General features: G+C 38.7%; 3 protein-coding genes across 5 annotated transcripts; 2 read left to right on the top strand and 1 right to left on the bottom strand.

The window, feature by feature from the left end:
• Positions 1 to 448: 448 nt before the first annotated feature.
• LOC142985522 (uncharacterized) lies at positions 449 to 9,228 on the top strand. 2 transcript variants are annotated; one of them, XM_076133742.1, is made up of 6 exons: positions 449 to 561; positions 1,007 to 1,132; positions 5,386 to 5,556; positions 6,400 to 6,531; positions 8,244 to 8,351; positions 9,055 to 9,228. In XM_076133742.1, the coding sequence occupies exons 1-6, from the start codon at positions 495 to 497 to the stop codon at positions 9,174 to 9,176; spliced, it is 726 nt and encodes a 241-aa protein (XP_075989857.1). In that variant the 5' UTR covers positions 449 to 494; the 3' UTR covers positions 9,177 to 9,228. The 2 variants fall into 2 exon arrangements, with proteins under 2 accessions (XP_075989857.1, XP_075989856.1); XM_076133741.1 differs by lacking the exons at positions 8,244 to 8,351; positions 9,055 to 9,228 and having other exon boundaries at positions 6,400 to 7,229.
• A 1,180-nt stretch (positions 9,229 to 10,408) lies between these two features.
• Positions 10,409 to 12,478, bottom strand: LOC142985525 (uncharacterized). The gene is made up of 3 exons (XM_076133747.1): positions 12,306 to 12,478; positions 11,218 to 11,543; positions 10,409 to 10,588 (listed from the first exon to the last, which is right to left on the bottom strand). Exons 1-3 carry the CDS (start codon positions 12,349 to 12,351, stop codon positions 10,409 to 10,411), a joined length of 552 nt encoding a protein of 183 aa, XP_075989862.1. The 5' UTR covers positions 12,352 to 12,478.
• A 105-nt stretch (positions 12,479 to 12,583) lies between these two features.
• LOC142985523 (uncharacterized) lies at positions 12,584 to 25,649 on the top strand. Of its 2 annotated transcripts, none has more exons than XM_076133745.1 (9): positions 12,584 to 12,937; positions 13,755 to 13,883; positions 14,872 to 14,997; positions 15,965 to 16,048; positions 16,528 to 16,708; positions 19,837 to 19,940; positions 21,078 to 21,233; positions 22,318 to 22,485; positions 25,340 to 25,649. In XM_076133745.1, exons 1-9 carry the CDS (start codon positions 12,880 to 12,882, stop codon positions 25,474 to 25,476), a joined length of 1,143 nt encoding a protein of 380 aa, XP_075989860.1. In that variant the 5' UTR covers positions 12,584 to 12,879; the 3' UTR covers positions 25,477 to 25,649. The 2 variants fall into 2 exon arrangements, with proteins under 2 accessions (XP_075989860.1, XP_075989859.1); XM_076133744.1 differs by having other exon boundaries at positions 12,585 to 12,937; positions 13,743 to 13,883; positions 25,340 to 25,648.
• Positions 25,650 to 25,744: the final 95 nt, after the last annotated feature.

Below are 25,744 nucleotides of genomic sequence, written 5' to 3'. Positions count from 1 at the left end.
GTAATAATAATATAATATAGGTGCCTAATCGTGAGTTACGACTCCGATATAAAACCCTAATTCACGGTATTGTGTGCCTATACGATTATAACCAAAGCGCCTGTACAGAAAGTATTTTGCTACGCTGCAACATGTAGCTATTACTATTTTATCAGGCGCTTGACAACATTTTAGTATTGAAGAAATCCACTTTTTATATTTACATATTACATTTCTGTTTTATAAATATAAATTCACTGTATAGATACCTAAAAAACTTGCAAACAATCGATAGAAAGTATAATTATTTAACAGTTCATTACACAAAATAAAAGTTCCGTGTTACTGTAGTTTGTGCAAGAATGATGAACTCGAAAACCTCTTTAAGTTGCAACATAATTCTTTTTAAAAGTAGTATTTTTTACATTAGTAATAAAAAAGGTGTTAAATTTATATAGTAATAAAAATACGCAATACTGTGAGGCGAAACACATTATAAATGGCTAAAAAGAAAAATGTTATTCTTATACATTTTAAGTTTTATTTCAACTTTAAATGGACAGACATTTACTGGAGATGAAAGTAAGTACCTATGTTAGATCTATATTATATTAGGTCGGGGAAAAAGTCGTATCGCATTATAGTATGTATGAACTTGTAATAAAATCTTTTCTCTACACAAAAAAGCTCGATATTTGGGTACCTCACGAGCTCACTGAAAGAAACCTAATGAACCGTGTACTCATTTGTGATTCTTGAAGCCAAAGAGATTTTATTACAAGTTCATTCATACTATAATGCGAAAAGACTTTCCCCGACCTAATATTTATTAAATGCGGGTTGGGGACTTTGCATTCAGTTATTATCGTGTTAAACAACTCTCAGGCATGCAAGGTTGCATCACGATGTTTTCTTTCACCATTGGAACAAGTGATATTTATTTCCCCGCGTGTCCCCTCGACACAATCGCAATGCTTAGTGCGGAAGTTGTTAAAAAAATTACTCTACTAGACTGAAATCTTTTCAGGATCAAAAGCAAGTAGACCAGCTCTCCGACAGTTGAGAGAGTCAGTGGTCCAAGTGAAATCATTCCTGGATGCTCTTCAGCGTCACATCAGAAGGAGCAGGGACGCGTTAAGGCAACATATGCATGGTAAAATATTAATATACATACCGAGTTCCTCCGTGTTTCGGAAGGCACGTTAAATTGTGGGTCCCGGTCATTTTCAAAGATCTTTGACAGTCGTTAACAGTAGTCAGAAGCTTGAAGGTCTGACAACCGATCTTAGCAAGGTATCGCGTTATAACTCAGGTAACTGTGTTGTGCAGGTCCAGTCCTTGTAAAATACTGGTATTCACCTGCATCCGGTGAGCCTGAAAGCCGACTTCAACATAGTTGGAAGAAAAGCTAGACTAATGATGATCGTTGTTCCGGTGTACAAATTTTCATCCCCTATTATATCCCCTTGGGGGTAGAATTGATTAAAATCCTTTCTTAGCAGATGTTTACGTCGTAACATTTACCTGCATGCCAAATTTTAGCTCGATCCGTGCAGTGGTTTGGGCTGTGCGTTGATAGATCATTATGTCTGTCAGTCACCTTTGAGTTGTACCTCGAAGGTGCCCGTAGCCAGTTTCGCTCACCGGTTGGTAAACGATCTGTGGATTAAGCAAACCTTGGCACGGTCATTTCTTAGATGGGTGACCGCATAGTGGTATTTCAACCAGGCGTGTCCGTGCTTCTCCCTTGTTATCAATTAAGATAACAGTCGTTAAGCCACGTCAAAGGCCTTGGAGCAGCTTGAACAACTTTGACACTAGGTTGACCACTAACCATACGATAGGAAGAAAAAGTCACCTTTGAGTTATATCTATACTAATATTATAAAGCTGAAGAGTTTGTTTGTTTGTTTGTTTGTTTGTTTGAACGCGCTAATCTCAAGAACTACTGGTCCAATTTGAAAATTTCTTTCAGTGTTAGACAGCCCATTTATCGAGGAAGGCTATCCATACTAATATTATAAATGCGAAAGTAACTCTGTCTGTCTGTCTGTCTGTCTGTCTGCTACTCAATCACGCCTAAACTACTGAACCAATTTGCATGATATTTGGTATGGAGATATTTTGATACCCGAGAAAGGACATAGGCTACTTATTACCCCGGGAAAATTACGCATTTCCCGGGAAAATTCGGGTGGCGAACTAAGTCGCGAATAATCAATTTTTAATGACATTGAATTAACAAAACTCCGTTGTCATGGCAACTGTTTTAATAGCGGATATAGTGTTCCCGAGGCCTATAGGCTTTTAGGCTTTTTTTTAAGACTAGCCTATGCATGTGGGGCTGCAGCGGAATAAAAGCCTAAAAAGTCTTTTAGGCCTTTAGGCTAGGCCTTTTTCATAGCCTTTTTTTGTCCCCCCGATGACTATAGGCTTTTAGCCTTTTTATAGGCTAGGCGCATATTAAAAAGGCTTGAAAGGCCTGATACCTATATAGATTTTTCGTCCTTTAGGCTAGGTCTATTTTATTTATTATTCGAGTATAAAGTATAATAATCGTAAACTTAATGTTACGATTTAAAACATAAGCGTTTACTTTGAGTGTCTGAGTATTAACCGTACATTGGGCGAGCGCGTATTTGAACTTACTCAAGCAAAGTTTGAATGTCGCACTGTCGCAAATAATGTATAACAAGTAGATACTTATTATTTCCAATTTCATTTTTCATTTCAGTTTTCATTTAATTTGAAAATAAATACAATACAAAAATACTTGTTTAATTCATACTAAGCCATAACCTGAACAATACCTATAGCCTTATAATAAGCCTACTACTCGAAAAATACTTTAGTCGGAAATAAAGCCTAAATGGCTATTTAGGCTTTTTTAAACCTATAGGCTTTTTAATATGAGTAGCCTTTTAAACACCTAGTAGGCTTTTTAAAATGAGTGGCCTTTTAAAAGCCTAGTAGTCTATCATGGCCATAAAAAAGAACTAATAGGCTTAATTTTAGGCCTAAAAGCCTATAGGCCTCGGGAACACTAAGCGGATATGTCTTAGCGCGACTTCGTTATATTAAGAGACTAGCTGACCCGTGCGGCTCCGCTCGCGTGAATTTCGTACTGTTGCTTATTCGTTTGACTACGCGAATTGCGAGGCACTCGATACACCTACACATAAAAATGCTAACAACTCTTTTGTCATCTAATGGTTATTTACGAAAGGGACCCGAAGGGCACACAATGTGACACAGGCTCAGGCAGGCCTGATTTCCTGAGGTTACCTTCTTTCCCGCTCTTTTCTGTATCCGTACCAGTTTACACTGTAAAATATAATACTGCCGTCGTAAATGTAAACACAGTAACTTAAGTTAAGTTTAAGTTACTGTGTTTATAGTTAGTTTAGTTCTTTGGAATCAGGAGACCGCGGGCTATTTGAGAAAGTTTTCGGTTTGTTTGTACGATGGATAGTTACCGAAATACATTAAATAAAAACACAGTATTTTTACAAAAAAAAACATTTTTTTTAATAAAAAATACAGTATCTGTGTTATTTTAAATTAAATAACAGTATCTCACTACTAACTGTGTTTTTTTAACGTGAATAGATTTTAATATTTTTATTTTGCTTGATTATAACACGGCTTCTTCAGTTACTGTGATTGCGTATAAAATATTGTTCAAAGATAAACAACAAATACTTGAATAAATCACAGTATCTCATTTACTGTATTACTGATTTTATACGTATTTCTAAGAAACATAGTTATAACACAGTATGTACATACTTACTGTGTCGTAATTCCCCTAATGTTAATATCTTTACAAAGTTACAACACAGTAATAGGTAAAACTTGGTTACAACACAGTAACCGTTGAGTTACCGTGTTGTAACTTAAAAAAGAAAAAAATATTATATTAATACCCTAGCTTAAAACACATTATCTAATTTTATTATTTATACAATAATAATATACTAGATATATATATACAGAATCAAAGGTTTAACTATATACTAACATTAAAATTTGCATGAAATAATATACAATAATTAGTATCTTCATGAGAGCAAAAATTAACCATTAAACTTCAACCGCGTTTTTCTCAAAACGCATATTTTGAAGTTACTGTGTTTAGATTTACGACGGCAGAATAGGTACCTTATTATAGACTAACCATTGCTTACCCGTCTGGATTCAGAATATTATTATAGGTACAAACAGACCTATCTGCGCCGGAGCTCTTAACACGCGTAATAATGTATACTTGCGATGATACGTCCGAAACCGCGTAACCCGTAATTATTTTTTAATATATCATCCGTTGTTTATTTTTTAAAACTTACCACATAGTCTGTTTCACAGCTATCCAATTTATTTCCTTAATGCAACCAATTAATTTGGTTACGTGATACGAACTACTACGCCATCTGTTAGTTGGGGCGACAACAAACGAAATGACTCGGTTTGCCATCTAGTATATAGTATTATCCCGAGCGCACCGGACCCACGTAAACCAACATTTTTGTGTAATATATCATACAACATTTATGTTTGAAAATCTTATTAATGTATAGCCTGTTTCAAAGGTATTTTTTTTTACAATAAAGCAATCAAAATAAATTAATTAGGAAAAACATGCTGTGTTGCTGACTATAACGCCATCTATTGGTTGGTGAGAACAACAGGTATCGATACGGATGGCACCGCGTTAACTATATGCGAATGTTGTGAAATAGATTGCAACGCCATCTATGGTCTCTTTAGGGAAACGCAGGTTCAAACGATTTCTACGTATTTTTTTAAATTTTCTAAAAATCGATAAAAAGTATCCTAGAAATTGCTCCACTACTTATTCTATGCATATAACAAATTTCAGCGCATTCTATCCGGTAGTTTTTACGTGATAGCGACACATACAGACGGAGGACAGACAGACAGACAGACAGACAGACAGAAAAGAAAATTATAAATTGCAGATTCGGTATCAGTATCCGTTACTAAACATCCCCCATTGGTTTTTTTTTAATATATTCAATGTACAGAATTGACGTCTCTACAGATTTATTATAAGTATAGATATAGATATAAATAATTTTGAGAAAATTTTTGTGAAAAAAAAAAGGATATTTTATATCATCACGCTACGACCAATAGGAGCAGAGTAACAGTAAAAAGTGTTACAAAAACGTGGAAAATTCTGACCCGTTCTCTCTTATTGTGACGCAAGCGAAGTTGCGCGGGTCAGCTAGTACGCTATATTTCATCACGCTACGACCAATAGGAGCAGAGTACCAGTAAAAAATATTACAAAAACGGAAAAAAATATGACCCATTCTTTCATAAGTGACGCAAGCGAAGTTGCGCGGGTTAGCTAGGGAGTTATATTTTAGATGTTTGTTTCAGACTACGACCTAGACATGGACATATTCACGGACGACCCGCTCAAGACCACCACGAGACCCACCACGCCGTACTCGCCCACGTTTCAGTTCACACTGTCCATGACCACAACGAAGATATTCCCTAACAAGCCGGACATTAATTACAGTACCACCGAAACTCCTTCTACGATAAGTACGTGGATATTTTTTCCATAGATTCTGTTTGCAACTTTGTTCTCATAGAAAGATAGGCATAAGGAGTGATAGACAGGCTGATAGCCAGTTGCGCTCACCGGTCGGTAAACGATCTGTGGGTTAAGCAACCGTTGGCGCGGTCATTCCATAGATGGGTGACCTCATAGTGCTATTTGAACAGGGCGTCTCCGTGCTTCGGAGGGCACGTAAAAAGTCAGTCCCGGTTGTTGTCAGTTAAGATAACAGTCGTTAAGCCCTGTCAAAGGTCTTCGGGCTTGAACAACTTTGACACTAGGTTGACCACTAACCATACGTTAAGAAGAAGATGTGGGTTTTTTTATATAGATTACGTCTTTGCACGCTTGATAACATTCACACATAATATGTATACATAATTTCACGCCTTTTTTCCAGAGACTGAACGGATCGTAAGAATCGTACCATATGATGTTCTTTGGTCTCTACCTACATTTATGGGAAAATGGCAGGATTTTATCTATTCTACTAATATTATAACTAATATTATAACTCTTTCACGCAAATACTACTGAACTGATAACCGTAAAATTTGGTATATAGGTAGCTGAAGACCCAGTACAACACATAGGCTGCTCTTTATCCCGGGAAGCCGCCCGCGACTTCGTCTGCCTGGCAAACCCTTCCCGCGTAAATCCCGATGCCTCGGGAACTCCGGGATATAAAGTGACCTATGTGTTATTCTAGGTCTTCAGCTACCTACATACCAAATTTCATCGTAATCAGTTTAGTAGAATTTGCGTGAAAGAGACAAACTTTCGCATCTATAATATTACTAGGTTAATCAGGTTTTTCTTTTCCTCAGGTACTCCAGAAGTAAATCTAACAGCTTCGGAGCAGCTGATCATGGAAGTAGCTCCGGAGTGGTGGGTAACCTATAAAGTCACCCGGCCTGATCCCAATGACGTCACCACGGTGTTAGAGCGAGTTAACGAAGGTGAAACTGATGGTTCCTTTGAAGTGGCGTGCCTACTGGCCGGAACGCCGCCGTGGGACTTGGACGCGAAGGCCCTCGCGTCACTCTATACATGGCGCGAGGAGGCCCGAGGCGGAGGCTCACTGCCAGCGCCTCAAGAAGTCGAGGCGCGGAGAGCAGAGCTCCGCCAAGATGTCCTGGCGGCGTGGAAGCGGCGACTGGAAGACCCCAGCGCCGGCCTCGTCACTATCGAGGCCGTGCGGCCGGCGGTCACGGAGTGGCTGGAGAGAGGGCACGGCGCGCTCACATATCGGCTGACGCAGGTCTTGACCGGACACGGTTGTTTCGGCAAGTACCTGTGTCGCATAGGCCGTGAGCAGACGCCCAGGTGCCATCATTGTGGTGACTGCCCCGATACGGCGCTGCATACGCTGGCACACTGCCAGGCGTGGTCGTCGCAGCGCCGTCAACTGACCGGGGTGGTCGGGAGCGACCTCTCGCTCTCGGCTGTGGTTCTGTCCATGGTCGGGAGCGAGGCAGCGTGGTCGGCCGTCGCCTCATTCTGTGAAGAGGTCATTTCCCTCAAAGAGGCGGCGGAACGGGAGCGAGAAATCAACGCTCCCCTCCCTTCCCGCGCAAGACGCACTGGGCGTCGTAGGCGCCGGGACGATCTCCGGCCCCCGTGACGCGGACCTGTGGGCGGCGGAGGCGGAACGCTCCGTCGCCTGGACAGGGAACAGGTCCGAGAGGTGGGGAGTGCGCTGTGTGTTCCTGGCGCACCCCCGTGAAGTGGAGAGTTAGGGGGGGGCAATCCTCATGCCCGCCCCCGCTCGAAGTAGGGCCCGCATCCAAAGCGGGCCGTCACCGGCTGGGACGCGGAGTATCCGATTGGAGGTACCGCGTCCTGGCCACGTTATGGTGACTGTAGAAGGAACACCGTCAGGTTTTTAGTCGGTATGCCCATGTTAGCCGGAACGCCTTGCCGGCGGGAGAGCCCGACAGACCCCCGCTTTCCTCCCTGGGGCGGGACATGCAGTAATGCATTTTCCTGACGCAAAAAAAAAAAAAAAAAAAAAAAAAAAAAAAAAAAAAAAAAAGGTGAAACTGATGGTAAGTCATCAATCCATACTAATATTATAAATGCGAAAGTAACTCTGTCTGTCTGTCTGTCTGCTATTCAATCACGCCTTAACTACTGAACCGATTTGCATGAAATTTGGTATCGAGATATTTTGATACCCGAGAAATGACATAGGCTACTCTTTACCCCGGGAAAATGACGCATTCCCATGGGAAAATTTAGGTGGCGGACCAAGTCGCGGGTAAAAACTAGTAATTTATACTTTCTATACTAATATTATAAAACTAGCTGACTCGAGCAACTTCGCTTGCGTCACATAAGAGAGAATAAGAGAGGGTCATAATTTTCCCCGTTTTTGTAACATTTTTTACTGGTACTCTGCTCCTAATGGTCGTAGCGTGATGTTACATAGCCTTCCTTAATAAATAGGCTGTCCAACAGTAAAATATTTTTTCAATTCGCACCAGTAGTTCCTGAGATTAGCGCGTTGAAACAAACAATCTCTACTATTTTATAATATTAGTATAGATTCTTCTTATTCACCCATCACTCATTCACTCATTCACTCATTCACACATTCATTTATACTTCTAATTTTGAGAAGAGGTATAGATTAAGACAACAGTAGTTAAGCCATTTTCGTTGTTTGCAGAGGATGCATCAACGCCTACCGTGGCTCTCTTCACGACACTACCTGTTAAATATGTACCGTACTTAGAACCGCCGCCCGACACTACACCACACAGACGAAGCTATATTCGTTAGTATGACATATGAGGAGCACATGGCTTAGTTAACAACAGCCGAGGATGGGTGAATATGTGATTGAGTGAATGAGTGAAAGATTGAATGAGTGAATGTGTGAATGATTGAATGTGTGAAAGGGTGAATAAGTGAGTGTGTGAATGTGTGTATGTGTGAATGAGTGAATGTGTGAATGAGTGAGAGAGTGAATAATAGAATAAGTGAATGTGTGAGTGATGTGAATGAGTTAATTATTGAATGAGTGACTGAGTGTATGTGAAAATATGTGAATGAGTGAGTGTGTAAATGAGTGAATGTGTGAATGAGTGAACGATTGCATGAGTGAATGTGTTAATGAGTAAGTGTGTGAATGAGTAAATGTGTGAATGAGTGAATGATTGAATATGTAATCGAGTGAACGATTGAATGAGTGAATGTATGAATGAGAGAATGTGTGAATGAATGAACGATTGAATGAGTCAATGAGTGAATGTGTGCATGAGATAATAAAAGAATGAGTCAATGAGTGAATAAGAGAATGAGTGGAAGAGTGTATGTTTGAATGAGCGAATGGGTGAATGAGTGAATGAGCGAATGATTGAATGAGTGAATGTGTGATTGAGTGAACGAGTGAATGATTGAATGAGTAAATGTGTGAATGAGTGAATGATAGTTTATTTATTTTTGTAGTAACAAATTGCAATATTTAAAATTTTCAGGTCAAAAAATAACTCCTCGAAGAAGATCGGGTTCTAATCATAGACAGCCACGTTTTTATTCAAAAGAAAGAATGAAAGCGTCCGTCAAATCATCTTCTTATAGAAGTAAAGAAAATTCTTAAATAAGAAAGAAAGTGTACCGTAAAACGGGGTGAATAGAAACAATTTTCAACTTTGTCCTAAAAATTTGTAGCGAATAACTTGTTATTTTTATTGTCAGGTTGTTTTATATCATGTCCGGCGCCATGAAGAAAGAGTTAAAACCATATTTGTCCAAAAATATGCATAGTTTTACGATATTTCATTAAAAAAATGGTCAATTTCTATTCACCCAGCGATAGGGGTGAATCGAAACGACCAAAGGGGTGAATGGAAAAATTGTGTTTTAAAACGTTTTTTCAGTTAACAATATTGTATCTTTATAGATAAATATACACCTAAAGAGATAAACACTCCAAACAACTCATTAGAAAAGAAATTCCACTTTAAATCCAAAGTTTTGAAAAAAATGTATGGACCATTAAGGCATTCGAGGACGGTTGACTTTGAAGCAATTTTTTGGGTATAAATATCAATTTAAACATTTAAACAATTATGACACCGCAGAGAAGTAATATCGACGTGTAATCATTTCAAATTTGAACAAAATTCTTAAACGAGGAGTACTCAAACATTGGGCTTGAAAACTTTCCTGATTTTTTTTCTATTCACCCCGCGAATTCTATTCACCCCGTTTTACGGTATTTTTTTATTAAACTTTATCTTTATCAAATCCCACCCGGGACAAATATTTGTGTGATGAGCACGAGAGTATCTGTTCTGAGTATCTAGAGGTACATATATAAGTATGTATTTAGAAGTATATAAGTACCTAGGAAGCCGACACTAACATAGTTCTAAGAAAGTCTAGGCTGATGATCTGTTTGTCAGTTATTTGGTTACCATAGTACAAGCTCTGCTTAGTTTGGAATCTTATGGAAACGGCGGGAGGGGACGCTCTAGAAAGACATACACAGATCATATCGGTGATGTCTTGCAAAAAGGTAAGGTGTTCGTAACCGGCGGTCCTGTATGACAACATGTATGTATGTAAATGAAGCAAGGGAAGTTTGTAAGGATCGTACCAAGTGACGTTCTTAACCTTCACTTATGGGAAAGGTGTGATTTTATGTATGTACTGGCGGACCCGACAGACGTCGTCCTGTCTACACGTTACTAATAAATTAAAAATTAATTAAAAAAACATTGTCCATCTAAACCATTCTCAGATCCCCTTGAACACACACAAAAAAAAATATCAAAATCGGTTTAGTCGTTTGAGAGAAGTTCAGTGACATATACACTTACAGAAGAATTATATATATAAAGACGTATACGTTTGGTAATAAAACAACAGATACCAAAACAATCTTCTTGTACCATTCTCAAACATGACACTTTCTACATCTTTCAAGAAAGGGTCGTCTTCGCGGAGGATGTCGTCTCGTTGAAGCATGCTCCTGCGGTTCATACGTCTGCGGCCATTTGCGAATCCCTAATAAATACAACACATTAGTTTATAACATACTACTACAACTTACCCGCGACTTCGACCACCGTTTTCCCTTGTGAATGCCTCATTTTCCCGGGGTAAAAAGTAGCCTATGTCCTTTCTCGGGTATCAAAATATCTCCTTACCAAATTTCATGCAAATTGGTTCAGTCGTTTAGGCATGATTGAGTAACAGACAGACATAACTTTCGCATTTATTGGTATGGATATTTTAATTTACGAAATAAGACCACTTAGCTCCGCTCATAAATTGTCGTCGAATCTGTATGAAAATCTTTTCCTGTGTCATAAAGACAATTTTACAAAAACACTAAGTGGAAATGGTTGAGCCGTTCTTGAGTTTTGCGTTTAGCAACAAATTTGGCGATTCATTTTTAGGGTTCCGTACCAAAAATGTTAAATCGGTACCCTATTACTAGGCCTCCGTTGTCTGTCTGTCCATCCCACTCCGACTCGCAAGTGGTATTTGAGCTGGGCGTCTCCGTGCTTCGGAGGCCACGTAAAAAGTCCCGGTAGTTGTCAATTAAGATAACAATCGTTAAGCCATATTAAATGCCTTCGGTTTAAACAACTTTAACACAAGATTGACCACTAACCATACGACAAACATACCTCTCGTCTTCTCCCGTCTCTCTGTTCCAACTGCACGGCCCACCTCCTAAAACTCCCCGGTCGTTTATAACTCAAAACCCTCTTTTTAACCGCTTCATCATCTAAGTGAGGTTCCTCAGTGATCCTTATCTTGAATCGATCCTTTACTTTTTGCTTCAAAGCTTCCACGCTGTCGTAGTAATCGTTTGAAGGCAGCATGTCGATGGCCAAGTCTATGTTCTTGAAAGACGCGATAGCTACTTCGGGTTTGTAGACTGCTGGTCTGATTACTCGCGGTGCTGGGTCCGGGAAAAGTGTTATGTGGTCTGGATTTGCGTGTGTTAGAACTGTGGAAGACATTTTTTTTTCATTACATTTTCAAGACAGGTTTAAAGTTCCAGCATCTGTGGCGCAGTGAAGATCGCCGCAACTATGGAGTCGGGAAGTCGTTACTTCGATTCCCACACGAAACAATTTTTTTTTTCTTACAACTCCCGCACTAAGAATTAGTCGCAGGGACTTTAACAAACATACAAACAACGGACACAAAGTACAAACAGACACGAGACAACTATTTGTGGATCGCACAAATAATTGTCTCGTGTGGGAATCGAACCCACGACAACGCTATGGTACCGGCGTGGCGACCTTAACCACTGTGCCACGGAGGCAGTCATATTTTGTTATATTTCAGAACATAGTATAAAGCAAAGTCGCTTCCCGCGTCTGTCACTATGTCTGTATGTATGTATGCTTACATCTTTAAAACTACGCGACGGATTTTGATGCGGTTTTTAATAGATAGAGTGATTCAAGAGGAAGATTTATGTGTAAAAGTTGTAAAAGGTGTTTTACAAAATCGAAATCAAATCATTTATTTATTTAGGTCAAATATTGTCACTTATGATAATCGTTACAATTACTGAATCTACCACTAGCTCGGAAAGTGTACAGCCTTATGAGAAGAGCTAGCAACAAACTCACACACACTCTTTCCAATCGCCAAAAGATTTACAATGTGGTTGATACAATAATTGATCATGAGAGGAGCTGCCAACTATTTTGCTTTGTACGCCATTTTTTAAATGACTGAAAATATATTTATTTACCTGCACTGAAACATATTACGTAAATCGTCAGTGTTTGTGTTTCCATATTTTATTCAAATATTTGTATATATATTTTATTGGTAAACTACTTTTATCGGTTATTTCTGAAATATACGGCGTATTTTTTTATCTACATCTGACGAAACTATATCATTGCGTAACATATATTGTTTTGTTTCATAACAAACATTTAAAGAATATAAAATAAAATATTATATTATTATTTGACAATAAAAAAAATATCCTCTTAAGCAATATTCAGCTACCAGTTTCATTGAAAACAGTCAACTGTGCAGGACTTTGTTCATAGTGTGTTGTGTACAATACACAGGTACACTCTCTATTACATCACTCTCATAGTCCTGTGAGACGAACACGACCAGTGAGAGGTCAGGCGCAGGACCGACGGCTTTACATGCTATCTAAAGCACGGAGGTCTACGACCACAACTTCTTAACTCCGGACAATTTTGGAAAGAAAATTTCTAACAATAATTTTGTTCCGGGATTTGAACCTGAGACCTTTGGGTAGTCGCATACATACTGATCGAGGCAGTTAAAATAAATAATATATTATGTTAGTAATATATTTTATAATAATCATTTCATCAGTCAATTGTAGACGGAGAAAAGGTAAGTAATAAATTACTATATTAAAATGAATATCTTGAGACCTAAGAATATCTATACTATACTATACCTGTATATTTCCGATATTATAGCATAGTCACTTACCAGTCTTACCGTGGAGTATCGTGTTATAATCCGCGTAACTGTGTAGTGGAGGTCAGATAGATAGTCGCTGCATGTAAAACACTGGTATCCAGCTGCATCCGGTGAGGCTGGAAGCCGACTACAACATAGTTGGAAGAAAGACTAGACTGGTGATGATTTGCTTACTTATTGACTAAACACTATTAATGAAAAGAATCCTCTCTTCAATAAACTTAAGGTTATTGAACTGAAAAACGAGATAATAAAATTTGATTTGTTTTTCGCAAATCTTTAATTTCGAAATCAGTGCCAAACGAAGCAGTGACTTTTTTTGTAAGTGACCATTAAAGTAAAGGTCACTGACAAGGAAAAGACACAAGAAAAGACTTTGACACTTAAGGTCAATGATCTCAACACTTAAGGTCAATGACCTCAACCCTAAAGGTCATTCATTCACCGTGGCATTAAAAAGGCTACTAACATTGGCACTTCAAGTCTTTGACTTTTGCACTTAAGATCAGTGACTTTGGCTCCATAGGTTCAATGACCTCGTCACTAAAGGTCAATAACCTCGTCACTAAACGTCAATAACCTCGTCACTTAAGGTCAATGACCTCAACACTAAAGGTCAATGACCTCGTCACTAAAGGTCAATAACCTTAACCCTATCAGTGATATTTCTAAGAAAAATATCGTGTTATAATATAATATTTAATAATTTTAGCACTTAAAACAGATATCGTGAAAAATGAGCCACTACAGCAATTAGACTCAATTTTGGAGACTGTTCAGGCGAAGATGGAAGAAGGACAGAATTTACTGCCGTTATTAGAACCGGCGCCGGGAGACAAGACTAGTGTTCACGGTTGGTCGCACATCTATACTAACTAGTGGTCGCATAGTAGTCGAAAATCGACCATATTTTTCCCGCTTTTGTAAATTTTTTCATTGCTACTCCGCTGCTGATGTTATATCTAGGGTCGGCAGACCAAAGCACTTAAGTTAAAAAGTCGAACTTTACAGGAACAATAAAAAACGTTTTTTATTCCGTCTTGGAATTTTCAAATTGTGCACCACTTAGTATGCTGGGAATGATTACTCAGTGACTTAAGTGTTTTAGTCAGATGGCGTATTGAATTATTTGAAGTCGAGGGACCTAATAAAAAAAATATAGATTTTTTACTTATGTTCTTTAGTCAGCCGATCCTACATATAGTCTAAAGCCTTCCTCGATAAATAGTTTATTCAAGACAAAAAAGATTTTTTAATTCAAACCAGTACTTCCTGAGATTCGCGCGTTCAAACAAACAAACTCTTCAGCTTTATAATATTAGTAAGTATAGACAAAAGATCGATCTCTGAGGTTAAGCAACGCTTGCCGAGGTTGACCATCTTATACATATCGAGTTCCTTCGTGTTTCGGAAGGCACGTTAAATTGTGGGTTCCGGCTGTTATTTTCGAAGATCTTTGACAGTCGTTAACAGTAGTCAGAAGCTTGAAAGTCTGACAACCAGTCTGACCGAAGGGTATCGTGTTATAACCCAGGTAACTGGGTTGTGGAGGTCAGATAGGCAGTCGCTGCATGTAAAACACTGGTATTCAGCTGCATCCGGTTAGACTGGAAGCCGACTCTAACAAAGTTTGGAAGAAAGGCTAAGCTGATATATATAGACAAAATTGTAGCGTTTCTTTGATTGATAAAACGCACTAATCTCAAGAACAACTGGAGGCCTTGCCATGTTACATTTCTCTGTCTCTCTACAAATATGTCAAAATGTATGGAACTGTCATTTTTTAATGGTGCGAATTGACAAAATTGTTATGACCAGTATCGCCTTTAATATTGTTTCAGTGCAATGGTTTGTAGAAACAAGTCGACCGAAATCAATCGGTAAAGAACAATTTGTGAGAAATTATACAAATGTGTCAAGCGTGTTTGGGCAGTCGTTCTCACGTCCTTCAAGAACTACTAGATTTGGTAAGTCATTATTTTTAGGTTATATACTGAGCAGTGATAGCCGAGTGGTTTAAGTTAGCACCTCCCACACTAGTGGTCGCAGGTTCGAATCCGAGGCATCACACCAATGACTTTTCGAAGTTATGTGTGTATTAGAAATAATTATCACATGCTCCAACGGTTAAGGAAAACATCGTGAGGAAACCTTGCATGCCTAAAAATTTGTTTAATACATTTATTGAGGGCATGCAAAGTCCCCAACCCGCACTTGGCCAGTGTTAATGGGTTAAATTAAATTAAATTTATTATTTATTATACCTAAAGGGTACAGTGAGAACTCTATTTTTAAGACTTCACTGTCTGTCTCAGTTGCGCTCACCGGTCGTTAAACGATCTGTGGGTTAAGCAACCCTTGACGCGGTCATTCCATAGATGGGTGACCGCATAGTGGTATTTGAGCAGGGCGTTTCTGTGCTTCGGAGCACATAAAAAGTCGGTCCCGGCTGTTATCTACTAAGATAAGTCGTAAAGCCATGTCAAAGGCCTCTCAGGCGGCTTGAACAACTTTGACTGACTTTGAACTTTGTCTGTCTGTCAGCAGGCTGTATCTCATGAACCGTCATAGGTAGACAGTTGACATTTTCACAGATGATGTATTTCTGTTGCCGCTATATTTAAGGGGCTCCCATTCAACAAACGAGTTTCTTTACTTAATTTTGCTTAATATTGATAACGACAGCAAAAAATGCTTAAAATATTGACTGAATTAACTTTAAATAAATGGATGGTACGCACTCTTTATGTCCGTGTGAGTCCGCCGCGCAATTTTATTATTATAGTCCTGACAACCAAATAGAAAGCCTATGTGTATGAAACAGGTCACCGTCAGCTGCAGACAGCGGGTCACTGATGTTATAAATTCTGTATGTTGTATACCTCCAGCCGCGAACCTAGCATACAAGACTCTCTACTAAGTTACTTACCACAGGTGGAGGAGCAGCCCGACAGTCCAGCATACTGACAGATGTGCCACTACCATGGCTCACCACAATGCCAGGCGAAGTACTGTTCTGTAAGCATTTTGTTAATCACTACATAAGTCTAGCTTTAGAAGAAAGACTAGTCTGATATACATACGAAGAAATGCTAGGCTCATACTCATCGGTCTAGTCTTTCTTCCAACTATATTGGAGTCGGCTTCCAGTCTCACTGGATGCAACTGAATGTTTTATATGAAGCGACTGTCTATCGGACTTCCACAACAGTTACCCGGGTTATAACGCGATACCCCTCGTAAGTCTGGTTGTCAGCCAAGCAAACTGACTAACCCCCGGTTTATATGTATAGCGTTTTTTGTATGAGTTTAAATCACTATATCCTCCGGTTTCTGAGGTACATTTAGCGGTAGTTAATATATTCAATATGAGACACTGAAAACTCATATAAAAAAACGCTATTGAATACATAAACTACCGTTAAATGTACACAGAAACCGGGGGTAAGTCCGTTAGTCACCTTTGAGTTAGGTATATGTATATATTTTGTGTTCAGTGACCCAGCCACAAGTGACTCCCCACCCGGACCCGTTCATAGAGGAGATGACGCAGGAGATGAGACGCACCAACTCCGGCTACATCACCATCGGCTTCGGCCGGCTGTGCGAGCAAGCCGCGCTCAAGAAACCCAAGCATGTGGGTCCCGTTGTTAGACATTCAGAGAGGATTGTTAATGAGTATGTATCGCTACATACTATAACTATAAATTTAAAGAACCCCCGATTTTATACATCTTTTTTTCATCCTTTTTATAGATTGGCTAGTTAGGTTAAGCCGTTCTAATATTCCCACCACCAACTTTCTCATCAGACGAAGCTATTTAAGACTTCATCTGAGTAAATTTTCTCTCCTCCCATCACTTTCACCCCCTATAAATTTTTAACGGCTCAACCGATTTTCATCAAACATGTCTAAGAACACTCGCAGACGCATCCGTTCGGGAGTTATGATGCCACAGACAGACACACACACACACACACAGACACGTCAAACTTATAACACCCCTCTTTTTTCGTCGGGGGTTGATAAAGCAAAGTTGCTTCCCGCGTCTGTCTCTGTGTCTGTATGTATGTATGCTTAGATCTTTAAAACTACGCAACGGATTTTGATGCAGTTTTTTTAAATAGTAAGGGTGATTCAAGAGAATGGTTTATGTGTAAAAGACGTTAAGGTTTTTTTGTAAAATAACTGTTTAAACCGCGCGAGGCCGGGGCATTGGTATGACTTGCTAAGATCTTTACATTTTTTTTTCTGCTTCATCCACATTCGTCCATCTTGCTCTACGATGTAGGTACATACTGTCTTCTGTGTCCTGTCCTTATCCCATGTCAAGTGGAGTCAGCATAGCATGTTTTCTTTCTCAAACGTTGTCAAGATGATTTATCTATACTTATAATAAATCTGTAGAGAGGTCAATTCTGTACATTGAATATATTTAAAAAAAAACCAATGGGGGATGTTTAGTAACGGATACTGATACCGAATCTGCAATTTATAATTTTCTTTTCTGTCTGTCTGTCTGTCTGTCCTCCGTCTGTATGTGTCGCTATCACGTAAAAACTACCGGATAGAACGCACTGAAATTTGCTATATGCATAGAATAAGTAGTGGAGCAGTCTCTAGGATACTTTTTATCGCATAATTTTTCATAGATTTTTAGAAAATTGAAAAAAATACGTAGAAATCTTTCGAACCTGCGTTTCCCTAGAGATACCATAGATGGCGTTGCGAATCCATTTCACAACATTCGCAATATAGTTCGCGGCGCCTGCCGTATCGATACCTGTTGTTCGCACCAACTAATAGATGGCGTTATAGTCCGCAACAAAGCATGTTTTTCCTAATTAATTTATTTTGATTGCTTTATTGTAAAAAAAATACCTTTGAAACAGGCTATACATTTATAAGATTTTCAAACATAAATGTTGTATGATTTATTACACATAAATGTTGACTGGTTTACGTGGGTCCGGTGCGGTCGGGATATCCTAGGTGGCAAACCGAATAATTTCGTTTGTTGTCGTTGTTCGCCGCTACTAACAGATGGCGTTGTAGTTCGTAACACATAACCAAATTAATTGGTTGCATTAAGGAAATAAATTGGATAGCTATGCAACAGTCTATAGGTAAGTTTTAAAAAATAAACAACGGATGATATATAAAAAATAATTACGGGTTACGCGGTTCCGGACGTATCATCGCAAGTACCTATACATTATTAAGCATAAAATGTGTTTAGGCATCATTAGTTCAGAAAAATACCTCAGATATAAAATTCAAGGGCGTACAAAACTCATACCGGAAGGTCGACCAACAATGTTTCAATTTAAATACGAATCATTTAAAACTGAGTACGAACTCAGTGACCATACATGGTTTGAACACAAAAGATATACCTACTCTTTGAGTATGGTAATACAGTGATGTTGTGAAATATGCGTCAAATTTATACTTTCACGGATAATTTTCCTGTATCAGCGCCTTCTACACTCCAGCAGAGTCCGGCAGTCTTGCCCCCACCCCAATTCCAAATTTCCATATTGCATAGTACTCATCATCGCTCTAATTTCCCCTCTAAATTTCCTTTTGAATTTTTAAGAAGAGCCAAGGTCAGGCAAGCGGTCCTAAAAATGCCTAGCCAAATCTATGGCAACCCTAATCAATGTAGGATAATATGTATTTTGGAATTAAAATCTAAGTAGTTCTATGTTTTGCTTTTTATTTTCAGGAGAACGACCCAGTAACCCAAGTGTTATCACGTTCCAAATAATTCCATTTTAAATACTTAATTCTAAAGCTAGGTCAATGGCCTTACATTAAAAAAAATTGTAACGTTATTCACAAAAAAACATACTTAGTACAAAAAGGATATCTTTTTGTACTAAGTATGTTTTTTTTATCTGATTAACATTTAGGATATTTATAATATTTAAAAAAAAATCGCATCGCCTTTTTGGAATAAACGTATAATTTTATCTGACATATTAATAGCGTTCGTGGTCGAAGTAGTTACATATCAAGGATGAACTTTTGTTTTGTCATGAGAGAGTAAGTTCAAATCCTAACGAGTGACATTTCATTTTTGTACAATTTATTTATTTTTTTAAATTTTGTGTTAATTTTTTTAGGTGATTTAATTCAATATTATAATTTTTTTGACATATTTTTTTATTTAAATAACATTTTTATCACAATATTGAGTGAGCGAATATTTTTGTTGTCATAAATCCCGCAGTCTTTTGAAAGTATAAGTAGGTACCTACTTGGTTATTCAATATTTTAAATCTTAATGAATAAGTAGTGGAGCAACTTATAGGAAACTTTTTATCTCATAAAAATTCTTAGTTTTCTAGAAAATTGCAAATATGTAGTAAAAATCGTTCACAGGTAACATAAAAATATAAGCGAAAATTTTAGCTTATATTACAAGCGTTGCTGTGGCGTATTGGTTTATAGATTCGTTTTTAATTTTTAATCCTTTTGGTGAGGGATCGAACCTCATCGGAGACAGTACTTTTTGTGACTGTTTTACGTTTCAAAGTACTTTTTAAACATTTTCTATGGATTTTGTTTAGATTTTTGTGGAAATTGATATAAATTTTATTTTATAGTGCATTATTTTATTTGGCATCTAACCTTGAAAGTATCTAGGTCTAAGTGAGCTGCAACTAATGCAACAGCACGACATTCACGCGAGCGGAGCCGCACGGGTCAGCTAGTATTTTACTAAGGGCCTACCTAACAATCCTTCTTGGGCTTGGGAATACTGTAATTATCGCAATTAATTAATTATTTTAATTGTCAGAATGTTAGCCCGAGGCAGACTTAGATGGCTGGAAGAACCGATGCAGTCTATTTTAGTAAACATCGTGAGACAACTGTCCGTCATGCCCGTAGACGTCATGCAGAGTAAGTAGACGATATCGTGTAGTTAGTGGTCAACCTAGTGTCAAAGTGTAAGTGTTTGTGGTGAACTGTTGTTATGTTAAACAACAAGCGTGACTTGTATCACGGAGACGCTCAGCTCAAAAACTGCACCTACATCTATGTAATGTACTAGTTAACACACTGAGCGTTTACCTACGCGTGAATGCAACTATAAACTCTGGTAACAGTTCATCACGCTGATTAAGTTAAAAAACTTCCAGGACTTTGTTTATAGTGTTCAAGTGTGTGTACAATACACAGGTACACTTTCATAGTTCGGTGGGACGCATATCCGACGGGGCAAGTGAGAGGTCAGGCGCAGGGCCGGCTTTACGTACTCTCCGAGGCACCGAGGTCTTATTAGTGCGGGAGTATTCTTTAAAAAAGAAAAATATACATGTCTATACGAATATTATAAAGCTGAAGAGTTTGTTTGTTTGTTTGATCGCGAAGGTCTTTTTACAGAAGGTCTTAGGTAAAAATAACTGGCCTGACTCGGGATTTGAAAGCACTGCATGGAAGTCTCATATATTTACTACCGACGGCGCCACCGAGGCAGTTGGTACAATGCCTTATTTCTCATTTTTCTCGATGCACCTTAGTATGATTGAGAGTTATTTAGAACAGTTCTTGAAGGTATGCAAAGTCCCCAACTCGCACTAGGCCAGCGTCGAGAACTCGAGGCCTGACTCCTTTCTCATTTTCCCATTAGTTACGCGATCTACGTATAAAGATTATTAACCAATCTATAGAACTGTTGCTTCACCCACAAATCGTTGTCAGACCGGTGAGCGCAACTGGCTATGAGCGCCTCATAACAGTCGTTAAGCCATGTCAAAGGTCTTCGGGCCTGAACAACTTTGACACTAGGTTGACCACTAACCATACGATAAGATATGTTATTTGTTTGTTCAACCAGAGCGCCGCGTGTGGTGGGTTCAAATCTCACCCGGGACAAATCTTTGTGTGATGAGCACGAGTATTTGTTCTGAGCCTGGATGTTAATGTATCTATATAAGTACGTTTATCAGTTATCTGGTTACAGTACAAGCTCTGCTTAGTTTGGAATCAAATGACCGTGTGTGAGTTGTCCAATCATATTTATTTATTTTCCCCCAGGTTACGCGATCATGCTGACGTTCATGATGCAGAACCGCCGTGATGCGTTAAGTCCAGAAGTGAACAAGGTGTTGGAGGCGGCTGACGACTTCGTGCCTGATGATGAGGGGAGACGCATCTTTGGAGCCGTCAAGGAGTTCCGGGAGTATCCTAATGGTAAGAACTTTGATGGATACAAGAGTATAGGCCTGCGTCCGTGACGCAGTGGTTCAGGTCACCACGCGTAAAGATATATTTTTAGCCTTTTTTTAGCTTGTAAAGATTTATTTTTAGCCTTTTTTTAGCTTGTAAAGATATATTTTTAGCCTTTTTTTTTAGCTCGTTAAGATATATTTTCTGTCATCAATTACTAAGGCTTCAGGAAGGAACAATGTGCAAAGATATTTACAAGTAAATAATACAAAGTGACTGCCTCCATGGCGCAGTGGTTAAGGTCGCCACTCGTCGTTTCGGGTCTGGTTGTACTTTGTGTCCGTTGTTTGTATGTTTGTAGAAGTCCCCGCGACACAAGAGTGATTCTAAGTTTGGAAGATGTTTTAGGGGACGATAAATAACTGCTTCATGATAAATGATATACATTTCCTGGTACCAGACTATTACAATAATATACTACATATTAATGACTAATTATATGACCTACTAGCTGACCCGCGCAACTTCGCTTGCGTCACATAAGAGAGAATGGGTCAGAATTTTTCACGTTTTTGTAACACTTTTTTACTGTTACTCTGCTCCTATTGGTCGTAGCGTGATGATATAAAATATGCTTTTTTTTTCACGAAAAATATTCTTATAAAAATTATTTATATCTCTTAATATAACGAAGTCGCGCTAAGGCATATCCGTCATTAAAACAGTTGCCATGACAACGGAATTTTGTTAATTCAATGTCATTATAATGTTGATTATTCGCGACTTCGTTCGTCACCTGAATTTTCCCGGAAAATGCGTCATTTTCCCGGGGTAAAAAGTAGCCTATGTCCTTTCTCGGGTATCAAAATATCTCCATACCAAATTTCATGCAAATTGGTTCAGTAGTTTAGGCGTGATTGAGTAGCAGACAGACAGACAGACAGAGTTACTTTCGCATTTATAATATTAGTATGGATCTAAATGAGTGCGCGGAGACAACTGGCGCGCCGGACTATCGCAGGCGTGCGCCTGACTACACATTACTGCAGCGTCAGCAGTGTCCCTACAATGTCTTAAAAAAGAAGTTAAATGTTTTTTCCTATTGTAGCAACCAGAGCAGGTTATGACATAGCCTCATCTATCATAGAGGCATTTGAGGAGCCCTACAGGGGACGAGGGCTCAAGGGGGAACGTAAACGACTCGTAGACACAGCCAACAAACTGTTCAGAGATCGATTCCCGAAACAAATGTGGTTTAGAAGCAGTTTACTGGACGGTGAGTATTATATATCTTTATAACTGACTAGCTGACCCGCGCTACTTCGCTTGCGTCACATAAGAGAGAATGGTTAAAAAATTTCCCAAACATTTTTTACTGGTACTCTGCTCCTTTTGGTCGTAGCGTGATGATATATAGCCTATAACCTTCCTCGATAAATGGACTATCTAACACTGAAAGATTTTTTCAAATCGGACCAGTAGTTCCTGAGATTAGCGCGTTCAAACAAACAAACTCTTCAGCTTTATAACATTAGTATAGATTATTATAGATTACAAAAAATGAGGATGTTTTCATGGCGTATGTATTTTTTTTTGTTTGTTACCTCATAGCCTTTTACCAAGTGGATCGATTTTAAAGATCATATTTATAGAAAGAAGATGTTTGAAGGAACTAGTTTTAGCAAATTGATCTTTCAGATTAAACTACGCTTGCCGAGGTTGTTCTGTGGATGTGTAACCATGTTAACATATCAAGTTCCTCCGTGTTTCGAAAGGCACTTTAAATTGTGGGTCTCGGCGGTCATTTTCAAATATCTTTGACCGTTGCTACCAGTAGTCTGAAGGCTGCAAATCTGACAAACAGTCTTACCGAAGGGTATCGTGTTACCCAGGTAACTGATGTGGAGGTCTGATAGACAGTCGCTGCATGTAAAATACTGGTATACACAATTCCTAAATCTCTCGATCTGAACGCTTTAAACCAGCATTTCACTACATTACCCCACTTTGACCCCTTACTAAAAGATAATACTCTAAAATCTCTTTCACTAAGTTCGACTCCCGATTGCTTCCCATTTGACTTTCATCAATTTGCTGCTTGTGACGTTAAGAAAAGCATCCTATCTACTACCTCGAATGCAATAGGTACCGATTGCGTCAGCCGTAATATGATCCTTCCTATCCTTGATGAGATACTCCCTGTCATCTGTCACATTCTTAATTTCTCCATCTCCAAGGGCATCTTCCCATCAGCTTGGAAAGACGCCCAAATCACTCCTCTACCTAAAAAATGTAACCCTTCATCCTTCTCTGAATACCGGCCCATTTCTATCCTACCTTTCCTGTCTAAAGTTCTTGAACGCCTCGTTCATGATCAGCTTAGTTCCTTTCTTTCCGAAAACCAACTCCTTAACCCACTCCAGTCTGGTTTCCGTCCCGGTCACAGTACCACCACAACCCTGGTTCATATTACGGAAGACATTAGGTCAGCAATGGAAGGTGGTCATCTAACAGTGCTTGCATTGCTAGACTTTAGCAACGCTTTTAACACTGTTGACTTTGATGTACTTCTCGGGGTATTATGCTCTCTTAACGTATCTCCAACAGCGGTTGACTGGTTTCGTAGTTACCTGTTTGGGCGCCGGCAACGTATCAGCATCGATAACACGATCTCCGCATGGTGCCCGTCTTATGCTGGCGTTCCGCAGGGCGGCGTCTTATCTCCTCTTCTCTTCGCAGTTTTTATCAACTCAATTTCTAACTACTTGACTTCCTCTTACCACCTCTACGCAGATGATCTACAGATTTACTCCCACGCTGCCCTAGATAGGTTGACGGAAGCTGTTCTAACTATAAACACCGACATGGTGAGAATTTGTGACTGGAGCAAGTCGTACGGGTTAAAGGTCAACCCGGATAAGACCCAGGTGATTGTTGTTGGCAGTTCGAGAATGGTGTCAAGAATCGACTGGTCACTGATACCCCCCGTGTCTTGTGACGGTATTGATATCCCATACAGTGACAAAGTCAAGAATTTGGGTATCTTTATTGATAAGAAGATGTCGTGGGCTCCTCAAATCCAACATGTCAGTCGCAAAATATTCGCTGCGGCGGGGTCTTTGCGCAGACTGCGTAATTTTCTTCCCATCACGACTAAAGTTGCGTTAGTACAATCCCTTCTTTTTCCCGTTCTTGATTATGCCGATGTCAGCTATCTTGATCTCACCGAGGACCAATTGAATAAACTTGAGCGACTTCAAAACTTCTTTATTAGATTCATATTTGGTTTACGCAAGTATGATCATATTTCTGAATACAGACACAAGCTCAAGTGGTTACCCCTACGTTCACGCCGGAATGCTCACATTCTCTTTCTCTTGTACAATATATTGTTTAATCCCTTTGCACCCCCATATCTTAAAGAACGTTTTGATTTCTTACATGACACACATTCAAGACTCCTGCGATCATCAGAAAATTTAAGATTGAAGATGCCAGTGCATTCCACAAAGTTTGTAGATAGATCGTTTTCTGTAGAAGCTGTGCGATTGTGGAATGCACTACCAGTGTCAATACGACGTGCTCAATCCCTACCCATCTTTAAAAACCAAGTTAAGGAACACTACCTTTCGCTACAAAATTAATTATTTATTTTATGTATTTATTAAGTATGTATTTTTAAATATATTATTTGTGTATTGTGTATCATTTATATATGTATGTTTATATTCCTCGATTATATACGTATATGTCATTATTTATATATTTACTATTTACTCTCATTTGTACTGCCCTCCTTCATTCTACTGCTTTTATATCTCTCCATCCAATGGTTGCCTGGAAGAGATTGCCACTGTGCGATAAGGCCGCCAATTGTACCTACTTTTATTTATTTTATGTTTATTCGTGTTTCTTTATGTACAATAAAGAGTATTCATTTCATTTCATTTCATTTCATTCAGCTGCATCCAGTGAGACTGGAAGCTGACTCCAACATAGTTGCAAGAAAGGTTAGGCTGATGATTTCAGATGCTGATGCATGATGATGAAAGGAATTTTCGTCCAGTCTACTTTGGGGTGATACAGAGATTGACTGAAGTAATTACAACTATGTTTTCTTTATCTTTTAGATGAAGATGAGTCTTTGGAACATTCAAAGTCTACCACTACTGAAACAACCAAGCCAGCTGTCACTAAAACTATGACGTTCAAACTTAGTAAATATTTAAAACGACGCACCATGGACGTAACTCCAGAATATTTATAATTAACTAGCTGACCCGGAAAACGTTGTTTAGCCATAAAAATTAAATAAAAAAACATTGTCCAGCGGACAACATTGTGAGTCTAAACCATTCTCAGATCCCCTTGAACACACACAAAAAATTTCATCAAAATCGGTCCAGTCGTTTAAGAGAAGTTCAGTGACATACACACTTACAGAAGAATTATATATATAAAGATTGATAAAATAAATAAATAAAAAAGCTTTATTTCAAATAAATCATCTTTATTGAAACGAAAGTGACTGTACG

The sequence above is a fragment of the Anticarsia gemmatalis genome, chromosome 30 (assembly GCF_050436995.1).
Source record: "Anticarsia gemmatalis isolate Benzon Research Colony breed Stoneville strain chromosome 30, ilAntGemm2 primary, whole genome shotgun sequence".
NCBI classification, from domain to species: Eukaryota; Metazoa; Arthropoda; class Insecta; order Lepidoptera; family Erebidae; genus Anticarsia; species Anticarsia gemmatalis.
The sequence above is the reverse complement of the archived record's forward strand: the minus strand, read 5'-3'. Positions and strand labels throughout refer to the sequence as shown.

Coding starts and splice junctions, on each gene's coding strand:
- LOC142985522 (XM_076133741.1), top strand. CDS start 495: ATGTTATTCTTATACATTTTAAGTTTTATTTCAACTTTAAATGGACAG. Junction 562..1,006: donor GACATTTACTGGAGATGAAA/GTAAGTACCTAT, acceptor AAATCTTTTCAG/GATCAAAAGCAAGTAGACCA. Junction 1,133..5,385: donor GTTAAGGCAACATATGCATG/GTAAAATATTAA, acceptor TGTTTGTTTCAG/ACTACGACCTAGACATGGAC.
- LOC142985525 (XM_076133747.1), bottom strand. CDS start 12,351: ATGGAAACACAAACACTGACGATTTACGTAATATGTTTCAGTGCAG. Junction 11,544..12,305: donor CGTAATATGTTTCAGTGCAG/GTAAATAAATAT, acceptor TGTCTTCCACAG/TTCTAACACACGCAAATCCA. Junction 10,589..11,217: donor GAGACGGGAGAAGACGAGAG/GTATGTTTGTCG, acceptor TGTATTTATTAG/GGATTCGCAAATGGCCGCAG.
- LOC142985523 (XM_076133744.1), top strand. CDS start 12,880: ATGTTAGTAATATATTTTATAATAATCATTTCATCAGTCAATTGTAGA. Junction 13,884..14,871: donor AGACAAGACTAGTGTTCACG/GTTGGTCGCACA, acceptor ATATTGTTTCAG/TGCAATGGTTTGTAGAAACA. Junction 16,709..19,836: donor TCAGAGAGGATTGTTAATGA/GTATGTATCGCT, acceptor TTTAATTGTCAG/AATGTTAGCCCGAGGCAGAC.